This window comes from Acanthisitta chloris, unplaced genomic scaffold, assembly GCF_000695815.1.
Source record: "Acanthisitta chloris isolate BGI_N310 unplaced genomic scaffold, ASM69581v1 scaffold22996, whole genome shotgun sequence".
Taxonomy (NCBI): domain Eukaryota; kingdom Metazoa; phylum Chordata; class Aves; order Passeriformes; family Acanthisittidae; genus Acanthisitta; species Acanthisitta chloris.
In genome coordinates, this window is record NW_008676876.1 from 1 (window position 1) to 26,644 (window position 26,644).

Sequence of the window (26,644 nt, forward strand, 5' to 3'; positions counted from 1 at the left end):
ATAGTCATAAATCTAAAATAAAGTGACATAATAGAGACATAGAACTGTATTTCACTTAACCATAAAAACCTCTCTGAGCATACATTTAGCTGAGCAACTAAATGATAAGCAATATGCCTTTCTAGTACATCAGTGACCTGATGTTACTGCATCCTCCAAGTTATTTTATGAGTTAACAGGACCAAGGTGAGCAGCAACACTGAACTCATGCATTTGTCCCACAGAGACATGGCTACTCAAGCAGCCTAGGACAGGTGCAGGGAAGCAGCATGTACAGCTGCACTGGGCTGTGGAATTAGGCTCTCACCTATGTGGGGAAGCTGCTTTAAAATAACTGAGATGTTAAACTGAACCATATAGCAATATATGGAAAATACCGTCCATAAAGAAACAAAATACTCTCAGCACATTTTCTGACACTAATTTTTTCACTCACTTGCTGAATTACATCAGGGTAAAGCATAGGGAGCCTCTCTGCAATAAGAGCCAATCCACCCATGCCTGCAAATACTTGCAGTGGAGACTGAATGGGACAGGTTTCGAGAAGCGATTCATCTAGAACTGCATCCATACACTCATCCCCAGGGCTGATGGCTTCATCTTCAGGGCAAGGTCCCAGTAAATCTGCATGCTCTACAAAAAGGAGAAATGAATACATCATCATCATCAGTACTGTGCTTATTTCTTTGTTCTCACTTAAAAGTGGACTTCAAAAGTATCGGCTCCTTCTAAAGCAAAACCTGAGCCAAGAACCTGAAATGAATGAGCGCAAGAATATCAAAATATAGAAGTATTAGTGGTACCTTTTGCCAGTGATGGCAGATCCATGTCAAAACTTGGCATTATTTATACAGGGTTACATGTTAATTATTGAAATTTGACCTATGACCTCAAGATTTTGTTGATTTTGGAAGTATGACACTTTTTAACACTGTCTCATCTAGGAGATAAGTGTAGGTTTGCTAATCTCTGATAAAGAGATTATAGCTGAAGAAAGATAATATCAACCGTAAATTACTCTTGCTTTTTCTTCACAAATGCTGAACAAGAATTTTTCCTTTTAGTTTTCACTCTCCCACCATTTAACTCGCTATCCATAAAGTCTCAGCACCTATCACTCACCACATCTATCCTTGTTACACCTCCTGTGTGTAAGGTGAATATACGTATGTCCCTCTGTGAAAGCTCTGAAAATTGAATTCTGGTCAAATTCAAATTCTGGTCTGGTGAAATTGAAAAATGATCAAGATCTTAATTTCTAACTTTCTATTAGCCTCCATCCTCCCAGTTTATGACTAAGCACTCTAATATCTTGTACAACAGACAAAAAAGTGAACATTTTATACACCGATGCACTGATGCACAATTCATTTTGCCAAATACCAGTCTTCTTTACTAATTACCACAGTCAAGCTTCACAGTGAATATTCAATATATTTCATCTACAAAATCTGTATTGTAGATTATATCGTTAAACAACAGAATGCAGTGGTCCTCAAAGTCTTCACAGTACAGCCACATCAAGAGGCAGCATAGATCAAGTGGCCTCAGTATCAGTATCACTGTGAGCAGTCTGACACCCAGATGAAGATCCATGGTAATACTTAAAATACATAGCTCACACGCTATCATTTATTATATACTTGCAAAAACACAGAAGCACATTAAAGCATAATTCATGCAGCTGCCAAAACAAAATTCTTTTAGAAAGTTTTAACCACAGATACTTTCTCTTTTAAAACCTTTTCTTCTCTTACTTGAAAGGGAATAGGAAACTGCAGGTCTTCCCCCATCCTAATTATCAACTTATAAATGTGCAAGAAGCACCATGTTACAAAGGCATCACGGGTGTGTTGTGGAACAGCACAATGCTATGGAGCAATATGATCAAAGTATAAGATTTAATGAGCTTAAATCAGGGATAGGTATGAGTATGTACATCAATTCATCCTAATTCAAACAGATAGACTATGAGAAGTAGAAAAGGTCACAGAGAGTTTCAAAGCAGGATAATCCTTGGAAGAAAGAGTCCAAATGTAACACTTTCAGCGCACAGAGCTTTCATGTCTACTGTTCTTAAGGACACAGGCAGAAATCACCTCTGGGAAAATGTTCCCTTTCACCACAGATAGTGGGTGAGGATGTTGCAAGCATACTGGTATCAGCAAGGAACCACTTTCCATCAGACATCTGGAGGATTCCATCATGCTGGGCTGAACATGATTTGCAATTCAACTGCTTGCAACGGTATGAACTGACCAGACAAGAAATGTCAGATATGCATGATAAAGACAATTTTAAAATGAAGATTTTGACAAAAAATTCACCCCTCTGTTTTAACAGTGTAAAAACCTGTAAGCCTTTCACAAAGAAAAAAGACAAGAAAATAGACATACAGATATAATACACAGAAAGACCATTAAGCACAAGTGCTTGAAAAATATGTTCTCAGTGAGTAAGGCTATAGGCAGATCCGTTATTATAACTGCAATACAGTACTATTCCTTACACATCTTCAATATTCATGCAAGGAGTTACACTTCAGTATGTTTCTCCAGTACTTGCTTTAGTTAGTCTTCTTATAACCCAGTTTAAACCATTTCACCTCCATGAATGTTCTTCATGTTTTCAGTGAAGTCATGCAATTCAGCTTGGAATACTACTGACCTCAAAGTCATCAAAGCACATAGAAAAACTATAAATAAATGAGACATTTCCTCAAGTATAGTAATAGTAAACATAGCACTAGAGACACCACGTGAAGTCATAAAATCTATGCAGCACAGATGGTGTCAAAAAATAAAAGAAGTCTACTTTAAGTAGCAACTCAGGGAATACTGATATGCAAGAATGATTCCTCTAGATATAAAAAGCAGTAGGCTCTGACCTTCCTTATACTGATTGTGAGACTTCTGAATGTAAACAGTATTTTGCTATATAGCACCACAGATGAATGGATTTGTAATGACAAACTCAAATTTTCAAAAAGTATTCCTCCCAAGTTTAATTTAAAAAAAGTGCCTAGTAACTCCATAAAAGCTCAGAGGACCTTCATGTGTTCCCATGCAACTCTACAACTAAATTGAACCTCCTCTGAAGTCTTTTGGGTTTTATTCAAACAATAAAATATTTATTGCAGGTTTGGAATGTAAATAAATGGCAAAACAAAATACAAATCTTATTTGAAAGGTCTCTCAATAGTGTGAGACATCTGTATATTCAGCCATTACATGGAGTCATGAAATATTTATTTCATACCAGATATCATGGAAACAAGATTTTTTTTCTCAACACTTCTGTTTCTTATCTTTTCTAGAAACAGACTGACCTATTAAGCAAAGAGTTATTAAAAGAAGCCCCTGTCTTAAAATAGCTGAATGATTAACTTTGGAATTCCATGTTGTGTCAGCAGGCTGATCAGAAGTAGATCACAATTAGCTTAATTTCAAGGTCCCAGTTCTATAAGTTCTTGCCTGAAGGAATGATATTAAAAATATTTCAAAACAGACTCCTGGGTAGAGCTCCTGTCTTCCCCAGCACTTCCCCAGTAAGTAGATAGAAATCAATTGGCAAAAACATTATCAAGAAATAGACCATATTAAAAAATGTCAAAACTGATCTAGCTGCATTTATTCCAATCACCTCTACACATCAAGGGAATCAGAAGTACCAGTGACTCAGAGAAATACAAAAGTAAGATTCAAGAATTACGGTCTGGAGAACCCATCAGATTTCACTCTGAATCTTCTATTTGGTATTATTGTACTTAATTTGTTTTTATGGATCACAGAATTCTTATTTAGTATTTGAATTCAAACATGTATCTCATGCTAAGAAATTGTGAAGAGAGTCTAACTTCCCAGAACTTAGAAGTATATAAAAGTATACAAATATTGCATATAGTATATACTAAGATAAATATAATTAAGATTACAGTTCTTTATAATAGTCATAAATCTAAAATAAAATGACATAATAGACACTGTATTTCATAAAAACCTCTCTGAGCAAACTTTAAAAAGCTTTAAAGGAGCTATAGGACCTGCTTAGAGAAGCTTGAGAGAAACCCCCATTTTCAAAGCAGCACTAGGCACCCAAAGATGTTGCAATAAAGAATTTCACAGGCTTCTATAACTCTTACGGTTTCTAACAGCTCCTGTATCACTTAATCTGCCCTGGTTATCAGCACAAACACTAAGTACAGAGAACTGGTATACATGTCAAGGAATAAAATACACCATATCTACACAATCAACACTACAATGAAGAAAGAAAAGTCAAACCAGAACAAACATACTGGTGTGTTTTATAGATACAATCCAGACAGGCAATGAATTTCTACTTTACCATGAACTTTAGCACTTGTCTTGAAAAGAATGGCTCAGGAAAATCACCCTAGAAAATCAGAAAACTGCTGCTTCTTTTCAAGAAAATTAAAACCATTTTTGTCGAAAAAAAAACCTTTAAAAAAGGAACATATCAAAAAAGTAAGAACACATACCTTTTTCTGTGTGGAGACGTTTAAATGAGTCTGTTTTCGATAAGCTTGGATCTGAGATGACTTTGGAACCAAGTTTAACTGTCAAATCTATTGATCGGTATCCTTGAGGGAGTTTACGGTCATACAGCAGAGTCAGAAGCTGGGCAAGTGTCATTTCAGCTGGTAATGGTTGACCTAAACAACAATGGCATCAAGTCAGACAGGAAAATTACGACTGGATTATTTTAACATACATATTCAGGTGCTGTTCATCACTTGTGCCACAGATGCCAAGTAGACTAAGTATTATCTGGCTCCAAACCAAGGCCTTAATTTTACCATTTGTTCTCTTGGGTAAAGGGGCCCCAGCAGTTTGGAACCAATTGTCAAAAAGATCTATGCCAACATTCCCTAAGGCAGCTCAGTGCTGAGAGCCCAAGCACTTGGCATATTTAACAAATGGCTAAGGCTGTCATTTGATGTGCACTTTAAGCAGGTACTGGCTGTCCCCTCCTGTTAAACTCCACCTATGCATCACCCTCGATCTGTAGTGGCACAGAGGTGTGTGACCATAAGGTAAAATGGCTGATGCGGAAAAAAGTGAAAACCAAAGAAACCTGCAATTCTTTTTCAGTCCTGTTAGTCTCAAGCACAGCTCATTACTCCTGTGTCAGGACACAACTCAGCAAGAAAAGAAATTAATACTTTTCTCAGCAGCAATATAGACTTGAAATGCACATGCAATACAGTCCAAATTGATTAATCAACTCAGATTTTGGCCACTTTGTTATTATTAATATGGTCTTCCCTGAAATTACAAGTTACTCTCCAGGCAGAATAATTTTTCCTGACAATGAGTAGACTTACACATGAAATATATTAGAGTTGGATCATGTAATAGCATGCCCATTTCATCTTGACTGTACTTAATCAAGTCACACAAGGTGCAGGAGGTATTTAGTAACAACCTGTTTCTTTAATGGAAGATGGTGTCTTCAGAAATAAAAATTAAACATGTATTGCCATTGTGCAAGTGAGTAAGTTTTCTGCCCTTTTTCTCATCACCAATTCTGCTTTGCATGGCTTACCTTCTTTTTTACCAACTGGCTGCTGCACAAGATGTGACCAACCAGATCTCAAATACAGAATGGTCTACATTACCATCATAAGTCAACCTTTCCCAATTATAGACTGAAAACAGGCACAGGGTTTTGATATCATCTCCAAAATAGCAGCATTAACTGTATCACTAAACTTCAAGAAAGATGAACATAGCTACATTTTTTTTCAAGCAACTATGATGCTATAATGTTGCAGTTGCAGATGCTATAATGCTTTCCAATTGAGAGCTGTTACCAGCCCAGAAGGGCTCTGCACTTCAAGATGCTCAATAGAAAGATAAACATGTCAATTCGCATTATAACTACGTCCTGATGATGTATCAGCCTCTGAAAAAGACTATAATTTTGGTCATTCGCATTATAACTACATCCTGATGATGTATTAGCCTCTGAAAAAGACTATAATTTTGGTGTTTAAAATCCATTACTAAAGTTACCTGGTAGAAGTTTATGGTACAGATGAAAGACTGGAACACTAATGGTCTTGCTGGAAGATTCTCCTCCAGAAGAAGAGGTACCCACTTTATCTGCCATCACTCTTCCTCGCCTTGATGGTGGACGTGGAGGTGTGGATGAAACAGCTCTTTTTGACTGAGATTTCAAACCTAGTACAGAAGTAAAAAATTCAAAGTTGTTCTAGCATTGAATACCTTCAGTTACCAAAGATACAATGTATTCGGTACCTTCAATGATAGAAAAAGGTAGAACTTTACCAGAACGGCTAAATAAATACCAGAATAGAATTCATGTATAAAATATATTGGGATATAATCCCAGTGTTTTTACAGTTAGAGGCTGTGCATCCTCCTAAGCCCCAAATATAAACCAAATGTAACTGTACTAGATCATATCATCCATAAAAAAAGCAAGAGCTATGCCAACTCTGCTCTAGTTAAAAGAGTGTCTCTCACAATGGGTCCTATAGTGAAACATTTTAAAGTTGTTTTTTTCAGCTGAAAGTAACAAAGGCAAAATTTTATAAAATTGACAGGAATTTCAGCACAGACTATAGACAACAACTACTTGTCTGGCCTTATGAAGGCCACTTCAGCTGCAGCCCTGACAGCACCACATGTGGTGAAAGGCATCCTTAAAATTGCCTAGCTCAAAACATTTGAAGTAAGTACTACATGAAAATCAGAAGGAAAAAAAGCTACATAAAAGCTTACTGACTTATGTACATAGCAAGACTATCTTACTCTGGGACAGCTTAAGTTGACTTAAGCTACAGCAAAGTTATACTGCAACCACGTACCCTTCTATGCAGATGACAGACCAAGTTAAATAGCCAGTAGGTCAAGATACAAAGTCACATACAATTACTGCATTATCATCATCAAAGAGCAGGTGCAAAACTAACAACATCCATGCTTGAAATGCTGTAATACACTCTGGTTTCAGCTGATCATAAGGAGCAGCTCTAATATGCAACACATTCTCCAGCAATCTCAGTATATTAAACTAGCTTGCCTCAGGAAGATCAAGCTCCAAATAATATCTTTGCTCTCTCCTAATTTTACCAATGGGTAACAAGTACTGGCTTCATGAGATGCTGAGGACACTAAAAAATACCCAGAATATATGAAAAGTCAGTGACAAAAGAAAAAATGATTTTACTAACAGTTAATAAAAATAAATGCAAATGAAATAAGTCTACATTTAAACTCTTTTACTTAACTGGAAAAAATAGAAACAAAAAAAAAAAGAAAAAACTTAAATCTGCTTATTTCCAATATTATATCAGGTAGTAGGATCAGAGACGCAGCTGAGATGAGATATAGCTGACTATGTTATGCCCTATTTTCAAGCTTGGCATAATATTTTTTTCTTCCTAGATTCTTTAATAATGTTTTAGCCCCTTGCTTGAACCTATTAATACTTTTGATATTACTAAAACATGTTTACTTTAAGTGGCACCTACTGTAAATATCTGCCAGATAAGGATGCTGTAAATAACATCAGCTGTGTTGCTTTAAATCCATATAAAGATTCACAAAACTGCTGTCCTATCCGACACTTGAGTTTAGAGTATCTACATCTAAAAACCTGAAATAAAAAGCTTAAGAAATATTGGTGCCAAAAGTCAAAGGAGATCAGCATCTCTTCTTCATGCTTCATGAAGTGTAAATGAACTTGAGGTACCTCAATGAAGGCAGAAAACTAGATAGAAGAATAGTAGTTTGAAGTTCCTTAATCTCTCTCTCACCCACACCAGAACTTCAAACTGAAAGATTAATGACCTCTGCAGCCATCATCTGAACTGTAATCTTTGAGTATCACTGAAAAATTACTATGTTCAATCTATATCCTCCAACAGTAGTTTTGGAGGAAAAGGGTTTACAACAAAGATTTCAGGAGATTCTTCACATTAGTTTTTAGGTGAATGCTTTGGAAGAAACTCCTATATTTGTTGTTTCCAAGTGGAGTAACATGTTTTTACGCCCACATCTCCATCTGAGAGGTTTTAGCAGAGTACCACCAGTTGTTGTGCAAAATATATGAATACTTTTATTTGCAAAGCTTATTTTGGGAGTAGAGGTGATTAAACTCTAATGCACCAGCTACTGCAAAGAGGTAGAGGTAATAACACCCACCAAGCTCCAGGTGTGTCTGTAAAAAATCTTGGAAAACGCCCTAGCAACAGCATCCACGGAGATATCACTGACACATTTAGGCACAAATTTTTCGAAGTATATGACCTGTCAGAGGCAGCTATTCTACCAGGAACCAAGCTTCACTGCCTAACAGTCAGCTACATTAATTGAATACTAAAATTTTTCTAGCCAACATTAGCGCTAAAATTCTTTTGTTGGTATATTTCCCTCCCTGCACACACTTCTAACACAAGAAACATCCGTTTGTAGAAGCTAAAACAAAGACATACCAGAAGCAACAACAACGCTGTAATTGTCCTGAAATCCATTTTCTGCTTTAACTTTTTCTTTCTCTTCATAATTCTTTTTTTCTTTGTCTTCCTTTTGTTCATTAATTAGCTTAGCTGTAATACTGGGTGTATCTATACAGGGGGGAAAAAACCCAAACAAAAAAAGAGAGAAAGGTATTTCAGGATACCAAGTTGATTTTATTACAGTTTCTAAGCTGTTAACGAGGCTATTCTGAACTATTTTAGTGTCTCACAGCTCCAGCCCAGACAGAAATAGTCTCGTCAATACCTATGAATTAAGGTATCATGACAATTCTGGTCCCTTCTTCCCCCAAAATCTGTTCTCTTACAATTTAAATCTGTAACAGTTTAAAACCATTACCTGATGATTCAAGTGTATTCATGTTAAAAAACCACTAACCCACTGCAATTAACCAAAACTGAGATTAAGCAAAAAATTCCCGATCCAAATCTAAAATCCAGTGAACCAAAACAAAGCCTCAACAAATAACAACAACAACAAAATTAAACAACAGAAGAAATTAGAAAACTTTTTTTTTAAGGGTAACTGCAGACTTATTTATATAAACTGTTGCATTTAGGTCTGAGTATCTTGTATTACATACTGATCCAATTTCATAATGGGCAAGTATGACTGGTTCCTTTGAAATTTGAACATGCCTAAAGTATATTCCACATCCAAAACTTGAGCTGTTAGCTTAAGTAAACATTAGATTACTGCAGTTCAACCATTTTAGTTCAATTGTTAGTATCAGCAAGTTATTCAATCTAATCAAATCTATTAAATCACTGAAGATTGGTGATAATGGATCATTTCACACTTGTAAGGAACAACACTGGTACCAAACTGGCTGAATAATTAAATTGTTTCTGAGTAGTAATTGTTTCTAGATAGCCACAGCAGCTTTAAGGTATACCCAAGACCTAAAAGTACCATCCAGCTACCTATAACTGTGTGCCACCAGTGGATGAGTTGCTGAAAGAGTGATTTGTGGCACAAGACATGGGTTATGTCTGTGTTAGGCAGCAGTGAAGACCAAAAGAAGATACAGAGCATGAAACTGCTGCTACTCAGGACCTAACATGCACATACACACACACACACACACACACAAACTCCCCTACTGTATATATATGTATGTGGGTGTGTATATCTATACATAGAGACTGGGTGTTAGTTTTTAAAAATATTATTTTTATTATTATTACTACTACTAGTACTATTATTAGCATTATTAAACTTCAGAGTTGCTCTAGTTTAATCTCATGGACTCTGTATCTTTTTACTGCTGAATAATTTAAAGGCTGTTAATAAAATTATTATTAAGGAAGCTTAAAGCAATGGTATTATTACTACTCGGGTGATACCCAGTTTTGTTCTTCAATTTTTTTTGACCAGCTAAGACCAGTACCTTAGACTTAGTAACTTAGTAACTAAGACTTAGGCACATGAAATACAAACCAACTGTTACTCATCCTAGACAATCCTGTCTGCAGTACCAGACATTTTCCTCCTATGGTGAAGGGATGCGAGCAGTAGGTTTAGCAATTATTTTAGACACATGCACACCTCCTTTTTTAAAAAAGCTGTGAGTAAAGGTATGAAATGAATATGCTTATTGTGATTTATTTATGCAGAAAGTACTACACGATTAATTCGAGACATTAACAGTGTAGTTAAGAAAAATAAAGTTAACCCAAGGGCCAGACCAACACATGATTTTTATGACTTCCTGTTGTTGCAGTGGTGGCAGTCTTTTCTTTTTTTCTCTCAGTCCATCTCTTCTCTCTCCCTCTCACCCCAAACACACAGTTTACTCCTCATATATTCAAGTTTTCTTTACTCTGTTCTAAACAAGGACTTCATGGAATGACATACAAGAATCACTAAGTTTTTAATTGAGTCAGAGCCACATTAGACAAGGAAACATAAGAGAACCCTAACATTTCCAGAATGAATTCTTGCAATTTAAAATGAGAGTTAAGCTGAGGCATAACAATTCTGCAGCAAAACCCAAAGTTATGGTGCCCAACAAAGTCAGGATTTGACCATTTTCAATTACAGATATGACAGTATATCACATCATCACATTCCCTACTCCAGTCCTTATTAGCACTGGCTATCAAACTGACCACAATACACCACTGAGGCAGCTATTCAGTACAGTTTATGTCACTGCTTGACAGCTGATGTGAGGTGACCATCCCACCCACTACAGTAATTAGATCCTTGTGCAGTTTATGGTCACAAAGACCTTAGTCACATTCCACACATGACTGTGTCTGGACAGTAAACAAATATGGAATTATATCAGAAATAGATAAATAAGCTACAAACATTTTGCTAGGAATCAATATTTTTTGATTAAAATCCAAAAGCACATTTTGTTCTACGTAGTACTCTTTACCTTTTTATTACTCCTATCAGCTTGCTAGGTAACATATTTATTGCCCTAATGAATTTGTAAATAATTTCAATGTAAAGATTCCCAGCAGATACAAAAAAATGAATAGTTTCTCTTAAATCCATAATGACCTGCCTCAGGAGTTAAATGTTGATGTACAGGAAGTTCCAAAAAAGTACACATACAAGTAAATCTACAGGTAAGAACATACATACCTAGTCAGAGGAGCGTGCAATTAAGTGCACACCCTTCAGTGCACATCTCCAATATGGCAAAAACATAAATGCTGTAATGATCATTGACTTTTCTTTGATATTATTGAGAACTACATTGTCAGAATAAAGAGGAAGTCCTGGGTTTGTGCCTTTTTTTTTTTTAAAACCAACCAAACAAATCCATAAATTTCAATATCCATTTAGTAAGCAAATAGAAATGTTTCTATAACAGACAGATGTATATTTACAGAAATTAGATGGAGGCTTCATCAATGTCCTTTTCATGGCAATGGAGATTTCATCTCCACCTTGAGACATGACTAAGTTCCAGAATACTTAACTGACTGGATGAAAGGTTTTGTTGTTTTAGAGACTATTTGCAGTATCATTTGTATGGTCAAACAAACTATAAGGGATTTATTTTTAAACTGTATCTTAAAAATAATAAAACATGAATTATTGCAAACTTGCCTGACACACGATCAAGAACCTCTGCTAGAGTTGTTGAGACAGGCAAGTGAAGAGTACGAAATTTGTGTCCAGCTCCATACATTGGATGTTGAATTACGTGACTAGTAGCATTAATTCTACCTTTGTAGAGCTGAAAGGAAAAAAAAGTCAGCACTTAACATGACTCTAAAATTGCTAAATAAGTTAAAACACTGCATTCTTATAAACCCAGCTCAGCAGGATAAATCTAAATCCTTACTGTGCTAAAAAAGAAAACTGACATATCCTGCAACTTTGGAGGTATACAGCAAATTAAATTAGACAAGTTTAATTTTTTTAACTCAAAATAATTTGCTTTGAAAGCCTGGAATATTTTTAAGACCAGATACACTATGATATCATATTTGCTTTAAAAAAACCAGTTATTTTACACAGTCACAATAGGAGAGAAAATTGAGTGTCTGAGGCTTGCAAATGTTTATGAAATAAAAACTTGATTCTGAAATTAAATTAGAAAAATCACAATGTACTTGGAGTAGCGAAAGATGTTGTTTCTCTGTTGCTCTGACTTGAGGAGGAAATTTATTCTATACTTAATATCTACTTACTGTTATGACAGATAACTTAGTCACTAAGAATGAAAACATTTCAAATATTTTATTGTAACGTATTTTAGCCTGAGCCCTGTTCATATTTTGTATCACTCTTCGCAGTAACTTTTCACCCACTTTTCTGCAATGAGAGTGTCACTTATCTCCCCCTTCCTATTATCAGAAGAGCTGTTTACTAATATTCACTTAAAGGACCAATTTATTGTTGTGCAGTATCATTAAAAAAGTCAGTATTTGCTGACAATCAGAATTGAGTTTCTGAAACACAGTTTAGGTAAGAACTTAAAAGCTTTCAATGGAGAGCACTTCAGACATTAATTATAACTCTGTTCCAGTGAAGCATGTGGAAGCATAATGCATCCATCTGCGTTATAAACACATTCAAAGATTTGTCACTCAAGAATTTATTCATGGCATTTTGGCTAATGCTGAAGGACCTCTGCCAATTTTGACTATGACCAATCCTTAATGAAACAAATAAGGACTACTGGAAGGACTAGATACTGTATCTGTATTTACTGCTAATGGGTAAAGATACTATTAATGAGTCTTGCACAAGATCAATTTCAGTTGTCAGATCCTTCAGAAGCAGTGTATTTCCAACCAGATGGCTTTATCTTAACACAGCGTGTTGAAGTTTTTCCCAAAATGCTGAGTTACACTCTCCTTTCCAAAATTCCATAATGTGTCCAGCAGGAAAAGCTGCTGTCTGACATTCCTAAGTTGAATATACTCAGACTTAATTTCAAAAGGCTAAATTTATTCCATGTTTACCATACAGTATCAAAAATTCTTACTGGACAAGGGGACTGAAGAAACAAAGTCACTTTCTCATCCTCTAGCATCAGCTGCAAAAAAAGCCTCCGAATAAATCCTGAAATATTTCCAGAGGTTGGGAGGTTCCCACGCTGCGGAGAGGATTGGAATAACTCACAGAGAACCTGGGAATGCAAAATGACATGAGATGTAAAATATTTCTATATTTAGGTCTCTAAAATATAGCTCTACACAGCCATAATAGGCAGTGTCTAAGATGCACCTTCTAGTTATCATTCAAACCAGATCAGAAATGAGTACCACTGAAGAAAACACCAGCAGCAAATAAGGCACTTTATAGAAAGTTTAAAATACTGACTACAGCATCAAATCAATTGTAAACATGTAGACAACTCAAAAAATATTTTAAAAATGAAGATAAAGTAGGTAGAAAAATAGCTTTCGAATTCCTAAAGCAAAAATCCCCCGCTGCATAAGGCAGTGTTATTACCAGCCATCAACAGAGAAGTGACTCCATTTTTTACTCAAGTCTACCTCTTCTCAGGGCATCATCATTTTGAATGCTGAAAAGTCTTTTTTTCATTATACTCCTATTCAGCTAGATCTGCAAGGTTTATGAGCGTGAGGAAGATAGATGAATTTGCACTAGAATGCCAAACGCAAAGTCATATTCTGCAATAGCCTTTATTTCCTTGGTCACAAGCAAATTTCCCAAGATATCTCCTTAGGTTACTAACATTAAAGATGTGTATATGAAGCTTGATGTTCAAATTCCACTTAACAGAAATTTAGACCTAACCAATTAAATATAGTCTGTTGGGTTTTGGTCTAAAATTTGTTCCTCTAAACCAAGAGGAATACAAATCTATACCCAGCACTGAAAGGCCACGCCAAAACATTTTTATACTTTTCAGACTCAGACCAACCAGGTAACGATTTTAACATAAAACTTTTCCACTCAATGACAGCCTACAAAAAAAGCCAAGTTATTTTAAAGAAAGCTAGAAAACACAGAAAGTTTTGTAAGTTAGCTGTAGTAATTAATAAATTAAAATAGTGTTTTTCTTTCTCACCTGTGCCATAAGTCTCTGGTTATTAGGATGGCAAGAGATGCACTGTAAGAAGAAAGCAACTGTTGCATTCTCAATTGCTGTTCGCTGCTGAGTGGTCAATCCTGTTGTTACAGTCGAAGAAAGCAAGCCAGATCTTGCACTGGTCTGTTGTGCTGTCATATTGTGTCCTCCAGAGGTAGCACCAGAATGGCACAACAGAAATAAAAGTGCTGTCCACAATGGATTGACTTCAGAGCCACCCAACCAGTCCTTCATCATGTGGCTGTTGCCAACTTCTGTCAAAAACCTGAGAACAGGAGCAACCAGGTCTGCCGTGATAGGCATTTTATTAAAGTGCTGTGGAACGTGATGCCTCCTGAGCCTGTCCTGGGTGATGTCCATTGATTGTGCAGTGCAGTCAGAGCTAGAAGTATGGTTAAAGCAAAAACTAGCAAGACTTCTTACAAGCAGTGAAGGCAAACCTGAGTCCAATAATTGCTTGATCGCTTCAGGAGACTGAGATGAGGCAGCAAGAGTAGCCAGGTGAGACTCTGTTAGTGCAAGAGGGGCTTGTGCATTTTTAGAGTCATCTGTTAAAGATGAACTAAGGTCCTGCTTTTTGCTGTCATCGGTCATGGACAGTCTGTGTTGACACTGCATTGGAGGAGGAGTGATACCCATCCATCCCATCAGTAAGGAAAAATAATTTGGGTGGATGTGGCACATTGAGCAAAGCAAACTATCAACAGCTTTCTTCAAAACCATGTTGCAGGGAAGAGACATGGACCAGTTAAACAGTGACCTGCAGAAGACAGAAAATCATATCAACATGTAGTCTGCTGCTCATATTCCCTTTTTTCCCACTGATTCATAAAACAACTTTCCACATTTATGATTAGCTATTGTAGAAGCTGTTGTAAAACACAATGTGCTGAGCTTGAAACCTCTAATGGATGACAGTATCAGCAGGACATTGATTACCCAAAAGGCATTTCTCAACTGTATGTTTAAATTTCTTCCATCATGTGTCTATCACACACACACATATATATCTATATATAGATATACATATATATCATATAAAATAGATATAAGCTGTCCTTTCTGGCATGCCACACATGACAAACAGGATTTCGGTCTTTTATGCATTCTTGAGGCAACTGCAACCTCTTTGTGCAGTCAACACTTCAAGCTGCAGCTACTAGGATCACACACACATGCACACAGGCTCACGTACAAAGGACTGAGACCTTTATGTAAGAACTCAAGAGTATTTTAACATGCATAAAATTTTTTTTGCAATTTGATTTATTAGGCATCTTCCTAAAGATGCTGCAAAAAAATGAAAGCAACAACAATCTTGTTGGCTGAACAACACTACCCTTGCTATCCTTACTTAACCTAAACTGAGGACACAAGTTAACAACAAAGTTATTCCTCAGAGATACTAAAATCTCACCTACATCCAAATACTACCTGCTTGAATGCTAATCCAAGGCACATGAATGGAAAAGCCTATTTAGCTCCTGCTATTCAACTTTGATTTCAAATGCCCTATGAAAAATACGATTTTTTTCTCCAACTACATATTTGAAAACAACTAAGGAATAAATTATCATCCATTGGCCAAAGCAAAAATATTGACATGGAAAATGGGGATGATGGGAAAGTGCTTTCAAGAAAAAAGTGAATTATCACATTAAGAAGAAACTAGGAGTTACAGCTAGAATCCAGTAAAATATTTCAAAAGGTATACAGTATCAGAGGATGAAGAATACACACGAGAAGTTATTTCTATTAGAAGCAGTATCAGAGGATGAAGAAAACACACGAGAAGTTATTTCTATTAGAAGAATCATTTACCTATACAAGCATGACAAAAATGCTTTTATACTTATTTAAAAACGTATTTTCTAATTTGCTCCAGATGGTGGCTGAAATGAGCCATAGTTTTGTACCTGGCAGGAGGTGGAGGAACAGGGCTGTATTACAACATGCATACTCAAAATAGGTACAATGGTTCTATTGGTATTCTTTCATTTTGCCCCATAATGAGAACAACATGCTCTGCTCCAAAAGACAGGAACTCAGTTGTGAAACCCACCCTTAGGGAAATCTAAATGGGTTATCCACTGCAGGAAGTTGATTTTTATTAGAGCTTTTCCTTTTCAAACGTTAAAATTGTAAAAATGTAGCCTGAAAATATATTTCTATTAAAGTGCATGGCTGAAAGGACTAACTGACCTGCAATATAAAATCCTTAAATTGGTTCCCAAAATGAACAAGCTCATTTTGAATTAACAACTATTTATATGACAGTGTCACTCAAGTGTCTTTGGAAAATGTTTCACTTGTAGTCATGAATCTAAAGACCACCATGTTGCACATACACATCAGCTCCACATGCTTCTACCTATAACCATAACTTGTACATTTCCTGGTGTTTGAATGTTTGACTGTGCCTAAAGCACAGTAAAGGAGTAGAAAAATAGGAAGGTTTCCTAAGGCCAAGAAGAAAACTATAAGCAGAGTTGTATTAAATGTTACAAATGAAAGACACATTACTAGATGCAATTTGTGAGCCACATTTCCATAGAAGTTATGTGCCTTCTCTCTTTTGTTTTGTCTAAACAGAAGAGATGATTAAGCAACATAAATTGTGAATATTAGGCGAATTTTTCAATTTGGAGACACTAAGAGTAACCATTTGGTGTTTAGGGTCAACTTCTCTTTAGAATTCACCAACATCCAGCAAATTCACAGTTCACAATTCACTCCATATTTTGTGCTTTTGCTTTTTTCGAATCAGACTGGCCAGAACAAAAGTGGAAACTCCAGGAAAAAAATCAAACCCTTCTCTAGCTTTTAGTTGTTCCCTAGCTATCAGCTGTAGATACTGGATACCAAGGAAAATAAAATAATACTTATATAACAGCATAGAAATGAAGATCATTTATAGGTACTGTAAAAACTACCACAAATAATTTCAACAAGCAGAGTCCAGAGTTATTCTTTAAGAGACCTCATAAACAAAAACATGAAAGAGTTTACTTTTCGCATGTATACAAGTATATACATGGATTTGCTGCTTCATTTCAGATTTTTGGCTTTTAAACACAATTATACCTGGAATACGTGAAGTGCACTTTTGTATTCAGAACTCCAGAACTACCTGTTTAGACATCTTTAAGCATTCACTCCATCAATTAGCTCCAGTGATGACTCTTTCCACTACTATTTCACAGTAAGTACACTTCAAGTTGTATCACTTCAGTGAACAAAATAATTCAGTTATAAAAATAACGCAGTGCAAAACTTGGCTTTACTTACTCAAAGAGCTCTCTGTCCAGCAATGCTGGTAAGTCATATTCCACAAGCAATTCATAACTATGCCACAAAATTGCTGCTACACAATGCAAATGGGACGGAGATGGCATCAAAAGACCATACTCCCTTGTCGAGCTATTTGGACAAATGTAGCTGACACGGCCACTTTTTTTCATAGCTGCAACTCTTGCGGAATCACTGACCCATTTCAGCAATGCTTGAATCCTGAAAGGCAAGATGATGCAGCACATTATAAAGGATCAAAGAAACACTCAAAAACAAATTAGCTTGCTGGTTTTTTGTAACACGATTTACACCTTTATCTCTTCCTTGGAAGTAAAGTTCATGAGTGAGCTCAAGCTCTTTTTTCTCAAGTCTCAGATTACAAACAGGGCAAAAATTAATTAAAAAAAATCTTATCTTGGAAAGCTAAAAGTAAACTTTCTTCCCACAGAAAAAGAAAATACAGCAGGTATCTGAGTTCTGACTATTTGAGAGGAAAGTCACTAGAAAACCAAAGTTTTATCACACGTAAGAGCAAAAATAGAGTGACAGCATGCTCTGCAAAGGATGCAACGACCTAGGAGAGAAAGCTGGAAAGATTCTGCAGATATCTGCACTTTCATTCTATCCCATAACGATCAGATTAAAAACAAGTCCGGTTTTGCACACTAATATCTAGCCACTGTTTAGCAGATTATTTTTGTATACGCTTCCACATGACAACCCAAATAACATTACCTATCTTTTGTTCCAGGGTCTTGAGTTGTTCCAAGCTGATAAAGAATGTCTATTGTGGAGTCAGAAGAGAGACCATTTAATCTTCCAAACAGTAAAGGGCTATTCAGATCTTGCCGCATTCGAAAAAAAAAAAAGGGGAGGGGAAATAATAGAAGTACTTACATATATATATTTTAAATGTACTAACGTCATTCTTAGCAAATTGCAACATTAACACTGAACTAAGTTTTGTCATTGACATAAGGATGCAATTCCTATACACATCACTGTCTTGAAACTGTGCATTTTGTATGTTCAGTGCTATATTCAGCCTTACTATGAAAAGAAAAGCCGTTACAACATTCATCAGATACAAGACAATGGTTTAAACATCAGGATTTTCTTCAATGTATTCCACAAAGACACGACTAATTCCAATAGAGCTCTCATACAGCAAGCTTCAGAGAAGCAAATACTTATTTCAAAATGGAATCTTAGTTAACTCCAATTTCCATCAATGGGACTACATCTGAAGATGTCTTCAGATTATTTCCTATTCACCTTCTCCTCACCATGCTCATCTCCTGCCCTTTAGGAAATTACTCTCTCATCTAACATCACTTCACCAAAAGACAGAGGTCTACACTGAAACACTAACTCATGGCAGAAGTAGTCATGGAAGCTATTTTTAAAAGAGCATTTTCTGTTAGCAACCTCAAAACAGGAATTTTATTTTCTTTCATTTAAAAGCCACAAAATAGCAAAATATCATGAAATCAAAAATACAAACCCCTCAGTGCATTAATGGAACAGCTTCTGCACATCTTCACTGTGGGACACAGACTGGTTGTATCTTGATTATGTACCTCTACATACAAATATTTTCCATGTTTAATGCTATTCGGAGTTCATACTGTCCTACAGACTCTTGGCTGCCCAAATACTGCCACATTTATTTTCCTTAGCCATACTTATGGATGCTCTTTGTTTTGAAACATTTAGACACAGTATCGATATTAAGAGGCACTGCAGGGCATGGAATGTACCCTCTCTGTCTTCAAAACATCACCTAATTACATATTGTACACAAAAATCAAAACCACCCTGGTTGCACTGCTTTACTGCTGCAGAACTACCCCCACACAAAGACTGTAATACTTAAAGGCACAACAAAGTGCAAGGGCAAGTTCTGGCAACCCAGATTCAGAACCAGAAAGCACATGCAGATATACAGTATTTGTACTTTTATCCAAGCAATGTTTTTAAGCAAAGACTGAAAAGAAAAACATTGCACTCACCTGCAGGATCACTCCCTGATGCTGAGCAGTTTCTTAGAAGAATGTCAATCAATTTTAGGCCGATTCTAGTGGACTGAAGCCCAATTTTTACAAGCACAGCTTCAATGTTTGGAGAATGCATACCACAGTAAGGTGACATTAGTAAAGCAGCACATGTCTGCAACAGATTAGCAGTGGGTGCTGCAGCACTAGCCATCATTTCTTCCAAATCACTTATGTGAGTGAGGCAGTGGTGTAATAATCTTAACCATCCAATACTGAAAAGGAAAACATAAAAATGAGCATAGTATTATTTTCTTATTACGTTATTTTTCATCTATAACACAACTACCTGTATGAGATTCTAGGACAAGTACTGCAGAAAATTTCTGTGACATGATCAAACATCACCTGAGAAAAGCAAATGACTGAATTTGACACCACAATGTAATACACATTAGTAATGCTGCTGCAGCCTCTGGATTGAGCCTGTCAGAAAGGTAGGGTTTGGGTACGAAGAGTTAAGAGCCTGTGAGTTTTATTACTAAAGTTTCTCAGGGTTTCTCAATTCCCATATATATTTCTTCCAATAGGACCAACCTACAGAGGGGACGATGGAAGGGAAGGTGTTTATATAGAGGGAAAGGTGTAGGGTGGGTTTGGGTTTTTTTTTTCAGTTTTTGTGGTGGGTTGGACTCCTTTGATTGGTTTGGGGTTTTGTTTTGCTTTTTTTCCTTTGCTGGGTTTGCTTGCTTGTTTGTTGGGTATTTTTACATTAAAAGGAGCTGAAGTGCAATAGTAGTTGGCATTAAAATTATACACCTGCACAACTTTCCTGACATTACAAACTCTTAGGGTCGTGCACATTGAGAATAAATTACAGCAACCCTTAGGGAACCTGACTTAAAATACATACAGAAGAAGTGCTGCAATTAAAAAATGTGTTAGCCACTACACTTCTCTTATGTCTCTCTTATTCTCTGACCATATAATTCAGATTAAATCCTGAGAAGTAAACCAATTGTAATCGAATCAATTTGAAAACACTGACTAGGTGTCATTTACAAAATACACTACAATACTCTTTAACTAGCATCATGAACAAATTGCATGTGAAATAAATGGGCATCATTTCACCAACAAAACTTCTAAACTAGCAGGTTAACTTGTTTTGACAGCTAACCTTCATTTTATTTAAAAAAAAAAAAGGAAAATTTGCATATAGATCTTAAATTAAGCTTACAATTTTGTTTTAGGAATAATTTACTCCTAATATCTATCAATTATAAGACAGCAAGTTCTCTGCTATGTCAAAACCAAAATTATATCCAAGATTATTATCTATCATATTATTACCATTACTTTATTAAGACACTTATAAAACAAAGCTGAAAGCTACAATGAAACATTTCAAGACATGAAGAATGTACATTCACTTTCTTTCTTTAGCTACTGATTATTCTTGTGTGACTTAATTACAATCTCTTATGAAGTACAAATGTATCAATAGTATAATTTGACTATAGAAATTTTCTTCACTGCTATTCAAGAGCGGAGGCAAATTTCAGTTAATTTTTATCATACACAGGCAGTACATATATTCTCTGAATTTACTTATTTTCTGAAAACTTTTCCCAGCAAAATAAATTTTTTCAAAACTTTCCCTTACTCTCTATTCGAATTTATAAACCTTGAGGTTCAAAGATGAAACATTTCAAATGAATGAGTGTCTACAATTTAGTAAGCTAAATTCAAGAACCAGGAAGTCTCAAAAATTCACCCATTATATTAAATTCAAAGTTGAAAAACTTTGACACTTCCTTTCTGAATCCTTAGGGTTTGTTTATTTTTGTTTTAAAAATAAGTAAGAAACTCAACATGCCACCTAACCACATAAAAGCTTTCGAAAATAAATCTTGCTGATATGCCAGAATTGTAACAACATTCAGTTCCTATTTCTCAAATGTTTGCAAACAGCAGTATTAGATATGACTTCCAAAAACATCCCATCATTCTATTTCTATTCCTGCTCCAATACTTATGTAACTCTGTTGACTTCAGTAGGGATAAGAAATATTATGGTATTTCAGTTTTTTTGACAACTGACTACCCATTAAAAACACAAAATGCAACTCTAAATGCTTTTCTATGCTTTGTATTCTTTCTCCATTGCAGAGATGAAACATTCCTTTTATATATGCAGACTAAGCATGCTATGAAAGAAGTGAGAAGTACTGCTTGTATTTGTTTCCTGTACTGTGGGGAAAACAAGAGGCAAGTTTTCAATGATATTTGTAACAGGTTCTGTAAATGCTCAATTGAGCTACAAAACCAGGTACTCATGAACACAGTTTGATACTGTCCCCATCATGCTGAAAAATGTGACTCAGAGCAGAAGACACAATACAAAAAAAAACCCCAAACCATTAACTGGCACAAACTATCTACTGACACTAGAGCCTTACCTTGTTTTAGAGACCTGATCCTCAGTGGGAAGGAAGGGATTGTTGACGGTTGCAGAGGAGGTGTTTCCAAAGGCTGTGAGGCCCAAGAGTTTGATCTGAGAGAGGCCCAGGGTACTGGCATCACGAGGACGATGGAGACGAAGGCAGACAGCTGAGGCAACTTCAGCTTTTACCAGCTGGATTTTTATATAGGTGAGACCACTTGTGATAACAGGAGTTGACAAAGGTAACATATTGACACCATCTGCGCTTATTTCAACAGATACTGACGAAGGGCAAGCTACAGAGCAAGATAAGAAGGTTTAACACTATTTAAAAACCTGTACCAGTTTGAATTTTAGGTGTTGAACATGTACTGCTGCTCAAGATAGAGAACAAAATGATTGAAATTATCTCAGGCTAACGCTACTATGGAACTGCCGCTGGAGTGTCTGACCTGTGTGATGGTTTATGTTAATAGCATATGCATTTTGATACAGGGTATATACAGTTCATTTCAAAGACTTCAGATGAAGAAAGGTCCTGTCGCTGTAAACGCCACAGGTTTCCCTATCAGAGCGACAACCATAATAGCTGAAAATCTCATGCTTTTTTCCATCTACCATACAAAAGCACTTTGCCTGAAAACTTGACCAATATCATGTTCTCAGTGGGGCAAGTTTTGCGAAGTCTGACTAGGTTTTTTGGCATATTTAACATGAATACCACGAGACATCTACTACACTAGAAGAAATCAAACAGATGCAGGGCCTTCCATTCTTAAGGAAAGCAGCATTAGCAAGGTTTCCAAACCTATTTTACAGGCATTATTCCAACAACTCCTCAGCTTTAGTTCCTCTGATTATACGCTTTGTATCGTTTCCAAATCCTACCTTCCAATTTTTAAATCAGCATCAATGTCAGTGAATCTACTTACTCGCCAGAGAGGCCAGGTGAGGTTGGATGTGGATCTCCTTGAGCAACACAGCTGCAGGAAGGTGAATCGTGAGGTCACACCAAGCTTCCTCAGGTAAAAATATGTATGACCAGGCAGCAGACCGAGCTCGTCTGTGGGGAGGAGTAGCCTGCAACAGCACTTCAGCAGGCTGGGCAGTGGGACTGCTTGAGGTGATTGAACCTTCAAAAACAGCACCATTAGCATTGATTTTGTTTATTAATTTACAACCTGAATTGTGGAAAACACTTTTTTCTCCCGTCTCGTCTATTTTGGTTTATTGGTAACATCCCATGCGTAGTAATGTCAACTGCTGAGTTATCTTTCTTTTCCTTTAAGACTGTCTTAAAATAGGGAGTGTACATATCCACATGCATATGCACATGCCTGAAATTTGCTAGGGGACACTTGCTACCGAAATCCTAAATTTTCCAGCAAGAGTACACTACAGAAACAAACCATCGAGGAAGGTGCAGGTTGAACAGCATGCTTAGAACCTGAACTCAGTTAATTCACAGTTAACATAATGAAAGCTTTAAAGCTTTAAATATTACAATAACATACATGACTTTATAAACGATTTCTGCAACAGTTTTGGTTTAAGAAGAATTTGTTTCACATGAAAACCCCTTTCTAAAAAACACCAGAATAAAAAGAACAACCTGACCACAGCAGCTGCTTATTTTTCTGCTCTCAGCATGAGGTAAGAATGAAGTATGAAGATCTAGACTATGTCTTCTTTAGCAAGTTCATAGGGCATAACTAGACCAGACCTGAGCTGTTCCAAACTGTGTTCCAAAACACTTGGGATGTTTTGCTTTAAAGCAGTCGTAGCTTGGGCCCATGACTGAATGCCTAGCAGCAGCTGGACATGGATTCCTGGCCACATTTCCAAAGACATTCATCCCTTTCATCCCAAATGAATCAAGTTCATCTCTTAGTAAATACTACATGATGAGAATTAGAATGTACTAAGTGAGCACCACCAGAAGGTTAATTTCAAAAGCAGACCCCTGACTGAAAGTAAAATATTAAGATAGATGCACTCATTGCAGGACATCAAGAATTGCAGCACTTTAACTTGGAAGATAAGGCATGCAAGAACCTACTGCTATATATGATTAGGATTTTTACTGCTTAAAGTAATAAAGAACCAACATTTGCAGGATTCTTATATTCATCTTTTAGAAATTTGTAAAGAGCAAGGCAGAAGATTTCTAACGGCTCCTATTCTGACAAATAAACTTATTTTTCTTTTTAGATTTCATTATTTTTGATACGCTTAAATTTGAATGACAGGACTGAATGGATTTCTCTCTTGTCCAACAACTTCTCCAGAAATTTTTACATTAATCCTTTCTTTCTGCCCCCTTGTCAGTGAAACACACTGTATGAATATATTCATGAGCTACACTAGGCTGGTGGGTAGCAACAGAAAACATAAAGACACTCTTCATGGAAAGGAACTTTTGTAAGATATTACGAGTACATCTACATCTTAAAACACATTGTGGTTACCTGGCAGCCATGGTATTGATGTCAGAACAACACTGCAATTCTAAAAAGAAGCTCATGCAGGCAACATTAGAGCAGTGAGATGTAGATGTGACAGCATCCTCAGCAATATCAGCCCTATGCTCCAGCTACTTTAGCTGTTTGACCCAGCTCAGGCTCATTCTGTATCATCCAGTCTTGCTATGCTTCTGTCATAGCTACATCAAACCTGACGTGCCTTAAGTGAATTTAGTGAGTCTTAGTGTGTCTATGGCAGGTGGTGGGCTAGAACCCAGCATCCCCTGACCTAGGGGAGGAGAAAGGGGCTCATCTTAATGCCTGACTACATCAAATACAGATCACTCCCTTTGCTTCTTTCCATTGTACACATGAGGACATGGGGATTATTATTTCTACCTCTAAAGGAGACTAACCTTCCCTCAACATCACCTTGCAACAGCAGCAACTCCTCTGTTTAGAAGATTTCATAGTATAGCAACATTTGACAATATTGCAATACTTACTGTTAAGAACTCGATTCAAATGACTAGTGGGCATCAATCCAAGACAAAGAAGTATTACTTACCCAAAGGTGCAAAATTGTGAATTCCTTCTGCATTATCAGGCTCAGAAGCCAGCACTCTAGCTTTCAAACTGCTATCCGTTGCTTTGGTGGGACCAGAATCAAGAAACTTCATAATAGTCGAAACCATGCTTCTTGCTGTGTTAACAATAGCTCTTGTGCTTGTTACCATGTTGTTACAGATAAGCTGAACACCACCTGTGTGTAATGTGGGTAGAGAGAAAAAACCAATACTGCTCAGAAGCATGAAGTAGATTCTACACAAGCAAAGGTGTATTTAGTAAATTGGCCTCTCCAGACACATATGCATTCCTTCTTTAAGTGCAAAAAAAAAAAAAATCTAAAAGAAACATTTCATTTGATGCAGCTAAAGAAAAGACATTCTTACCCATATCATGAAAAGCCTTCAGTGCCTCACTTGTATCCAAGACTCGTAAAATGAACCAGAGCAGTGGCTCAGATAACTGACAAGTGGCAAGAGAACCCTAGAAGAAAAACAGTTACAAAATACATGGTTTCATACAAAATTAGTGTGGTAGAAAGCATGACAGCTTAGCCCTCCCTCTGAACAGGCAAAATTCCCAGAGAGGAAATGACACCACAGTTGACCTCTCTGCCACAAAATAGCAACACCATGTTCCACATGGTTCAATTCAATTCCTGAAGCAGAAGTCTTTGTGGTAAGCAAAAGCTCAAACTCATGGGTTGGGAAGCTGAACATACAAAATTAGTGTGGTAGAAAGCATGACAGCTTAGCCCTCCCTCTGAACAGGCAAAATTCCCAGAGAGGAAATGACACCACAGTTGACCTCTCTGCCACAAAATAGCAACACCATGTTCCACATGGTTCAATTCAATTCCTGAAGCAGAAGTCTTTGTGGTAAGCAAAAGCTCAAACTCATGGGTTGGGAAGCTGAAATAAAAATAGGAGAAGTCTTTGTGGTAAGCAAAACCTCAAACTCATGGGTTGGGAAGCTGAAGAGAAATAAAAATACTGTGCATGAAAATACCCATCAATATGAACACAATAAATGTGTTTCCCACCTGCACATAACAAAATATTCAATCCACCTTCAAAAGCCTTTATTCAGGAGCATTTACAGGAATGTCAGAATTTACAGAAACTCTCTCTCCCTCTATCAAGTGCAACAGAGGAAGACTTCCTAACTTGAGCACCCAAGTGAGTGAGGTTGTAAAAATGTTAACAAGTCTTTTACATAGCACTAGTTCAGTTTTCTGACCTTATTATTGATTACAGAATCAGCTAACCTATAATTTCCTTGAAGCACAGCAGGGAGCTTACCTGTCTTCCCATATATCCACAGGCCATGTAGGTAAGGATTGGCTGAAGCATCACTTGAACTGTTGTTGCTTTTTTACTAAGTGTTGTCAGGATTGTGAACAACCCATCTCCAACTGATATTGCATCTAAGCCACCATGAAAGTTTTCATGTTTAGTGAGATGTAAGCCACTTGCACCTTAGTCGAAACAGAAAGAGTTCAAAGGTTACAAACTGAGACCTAACAAACCATCACAGCACATAAGAGAACTCAAAGATATTTACATTTCATTTAAATGTTCACATGGATTTTACAAACCACAAACGGGCCAGTTTTCAGGATCATATATATTACCATTAGTGTTCCCAGATACATATAAATAGGAAGATTTGACCCAATCAGACCGTAAAAAAAAAATTGATGAAGGAAATAGAGTAAGAACTAAAAGGACTGAAGTCACGCCTAGCTAGAAGTTATTGAGAACTATTTCATATTTTTTTCAGATAATAATAGAAGTGCACTTGTCCTGCCAAACCCCCCCCCCCCC

The 26,644-nt window shown here is 36.6% G+C and overlaps 1 protein-coding gene across 1 annotated transcript in view; it reads right to left on the reverse strand.

Annotated features, from left to right (window-relative positions):
• Window positions 1-436: 436 nt before the first annotated feature.
• The window catches only part of BIRC6 (baculoviral IAP repeat containing 6), a gene marked incomplete at both ends in the record, with an annotated part of 78,746 nt that continues 52,538 nt past the window's right edge, over window positions 437-26,644 (reverse strand). Inside the window, 15 exons of the mRNA XM_009076310.1 lie at window positions 437-633; window positions 4,502-4,675; window positions 6,039-6,206; window positions 8,486-8,617; window positions 11,598-11,727; window positions 12,985-13,128; window positions 14,038-14,818; window positions 17,347-17,568; window positions 18,085-18,193; window positions 19,362-19,618; window positions 21,806-22,085; window positions 22,722-22,922; window positions 24,820-25,014; window positions 25,205-25,301; window positions 26,120-26,295. Of these exons, the coding sequence (XP_009074558.1) occupies window positions 437-633; window positions 4,502-4,675; window positions 6,039-6,206; window positions 8,486-8,617; window positions 11,598-11,727; window positions 12,985-13,128; window positions 14,038-14,818; window positions 17,347-17,568; window positions 18,085-18,193; window positions 19,362-19,618; window positions 21,806-22,085; window positions 22,722-22,922; window positions 24,820-25,014; window positions 25,205-25,301; window positions 26,120-26,295 (3,263 nt within the window). The remainder of the gene's footprint in view (window positions 634-4,501; window positions 4,676-6,038; window positions 6,207-8,485; window positions 8,618-11,597; window positions 11,728-12,984; window positions 13,129-14,037; window positions 14,819-17,346; window positions 17,569-18,084; window positions 18,194-19,361; window positions 19,619-21,805; window positions 22,086-22,721; window positions 22,923-24,819; window positions 25,015-25,204; window positions 25,302-26,119; window positions 26,296-26,644) is intronic.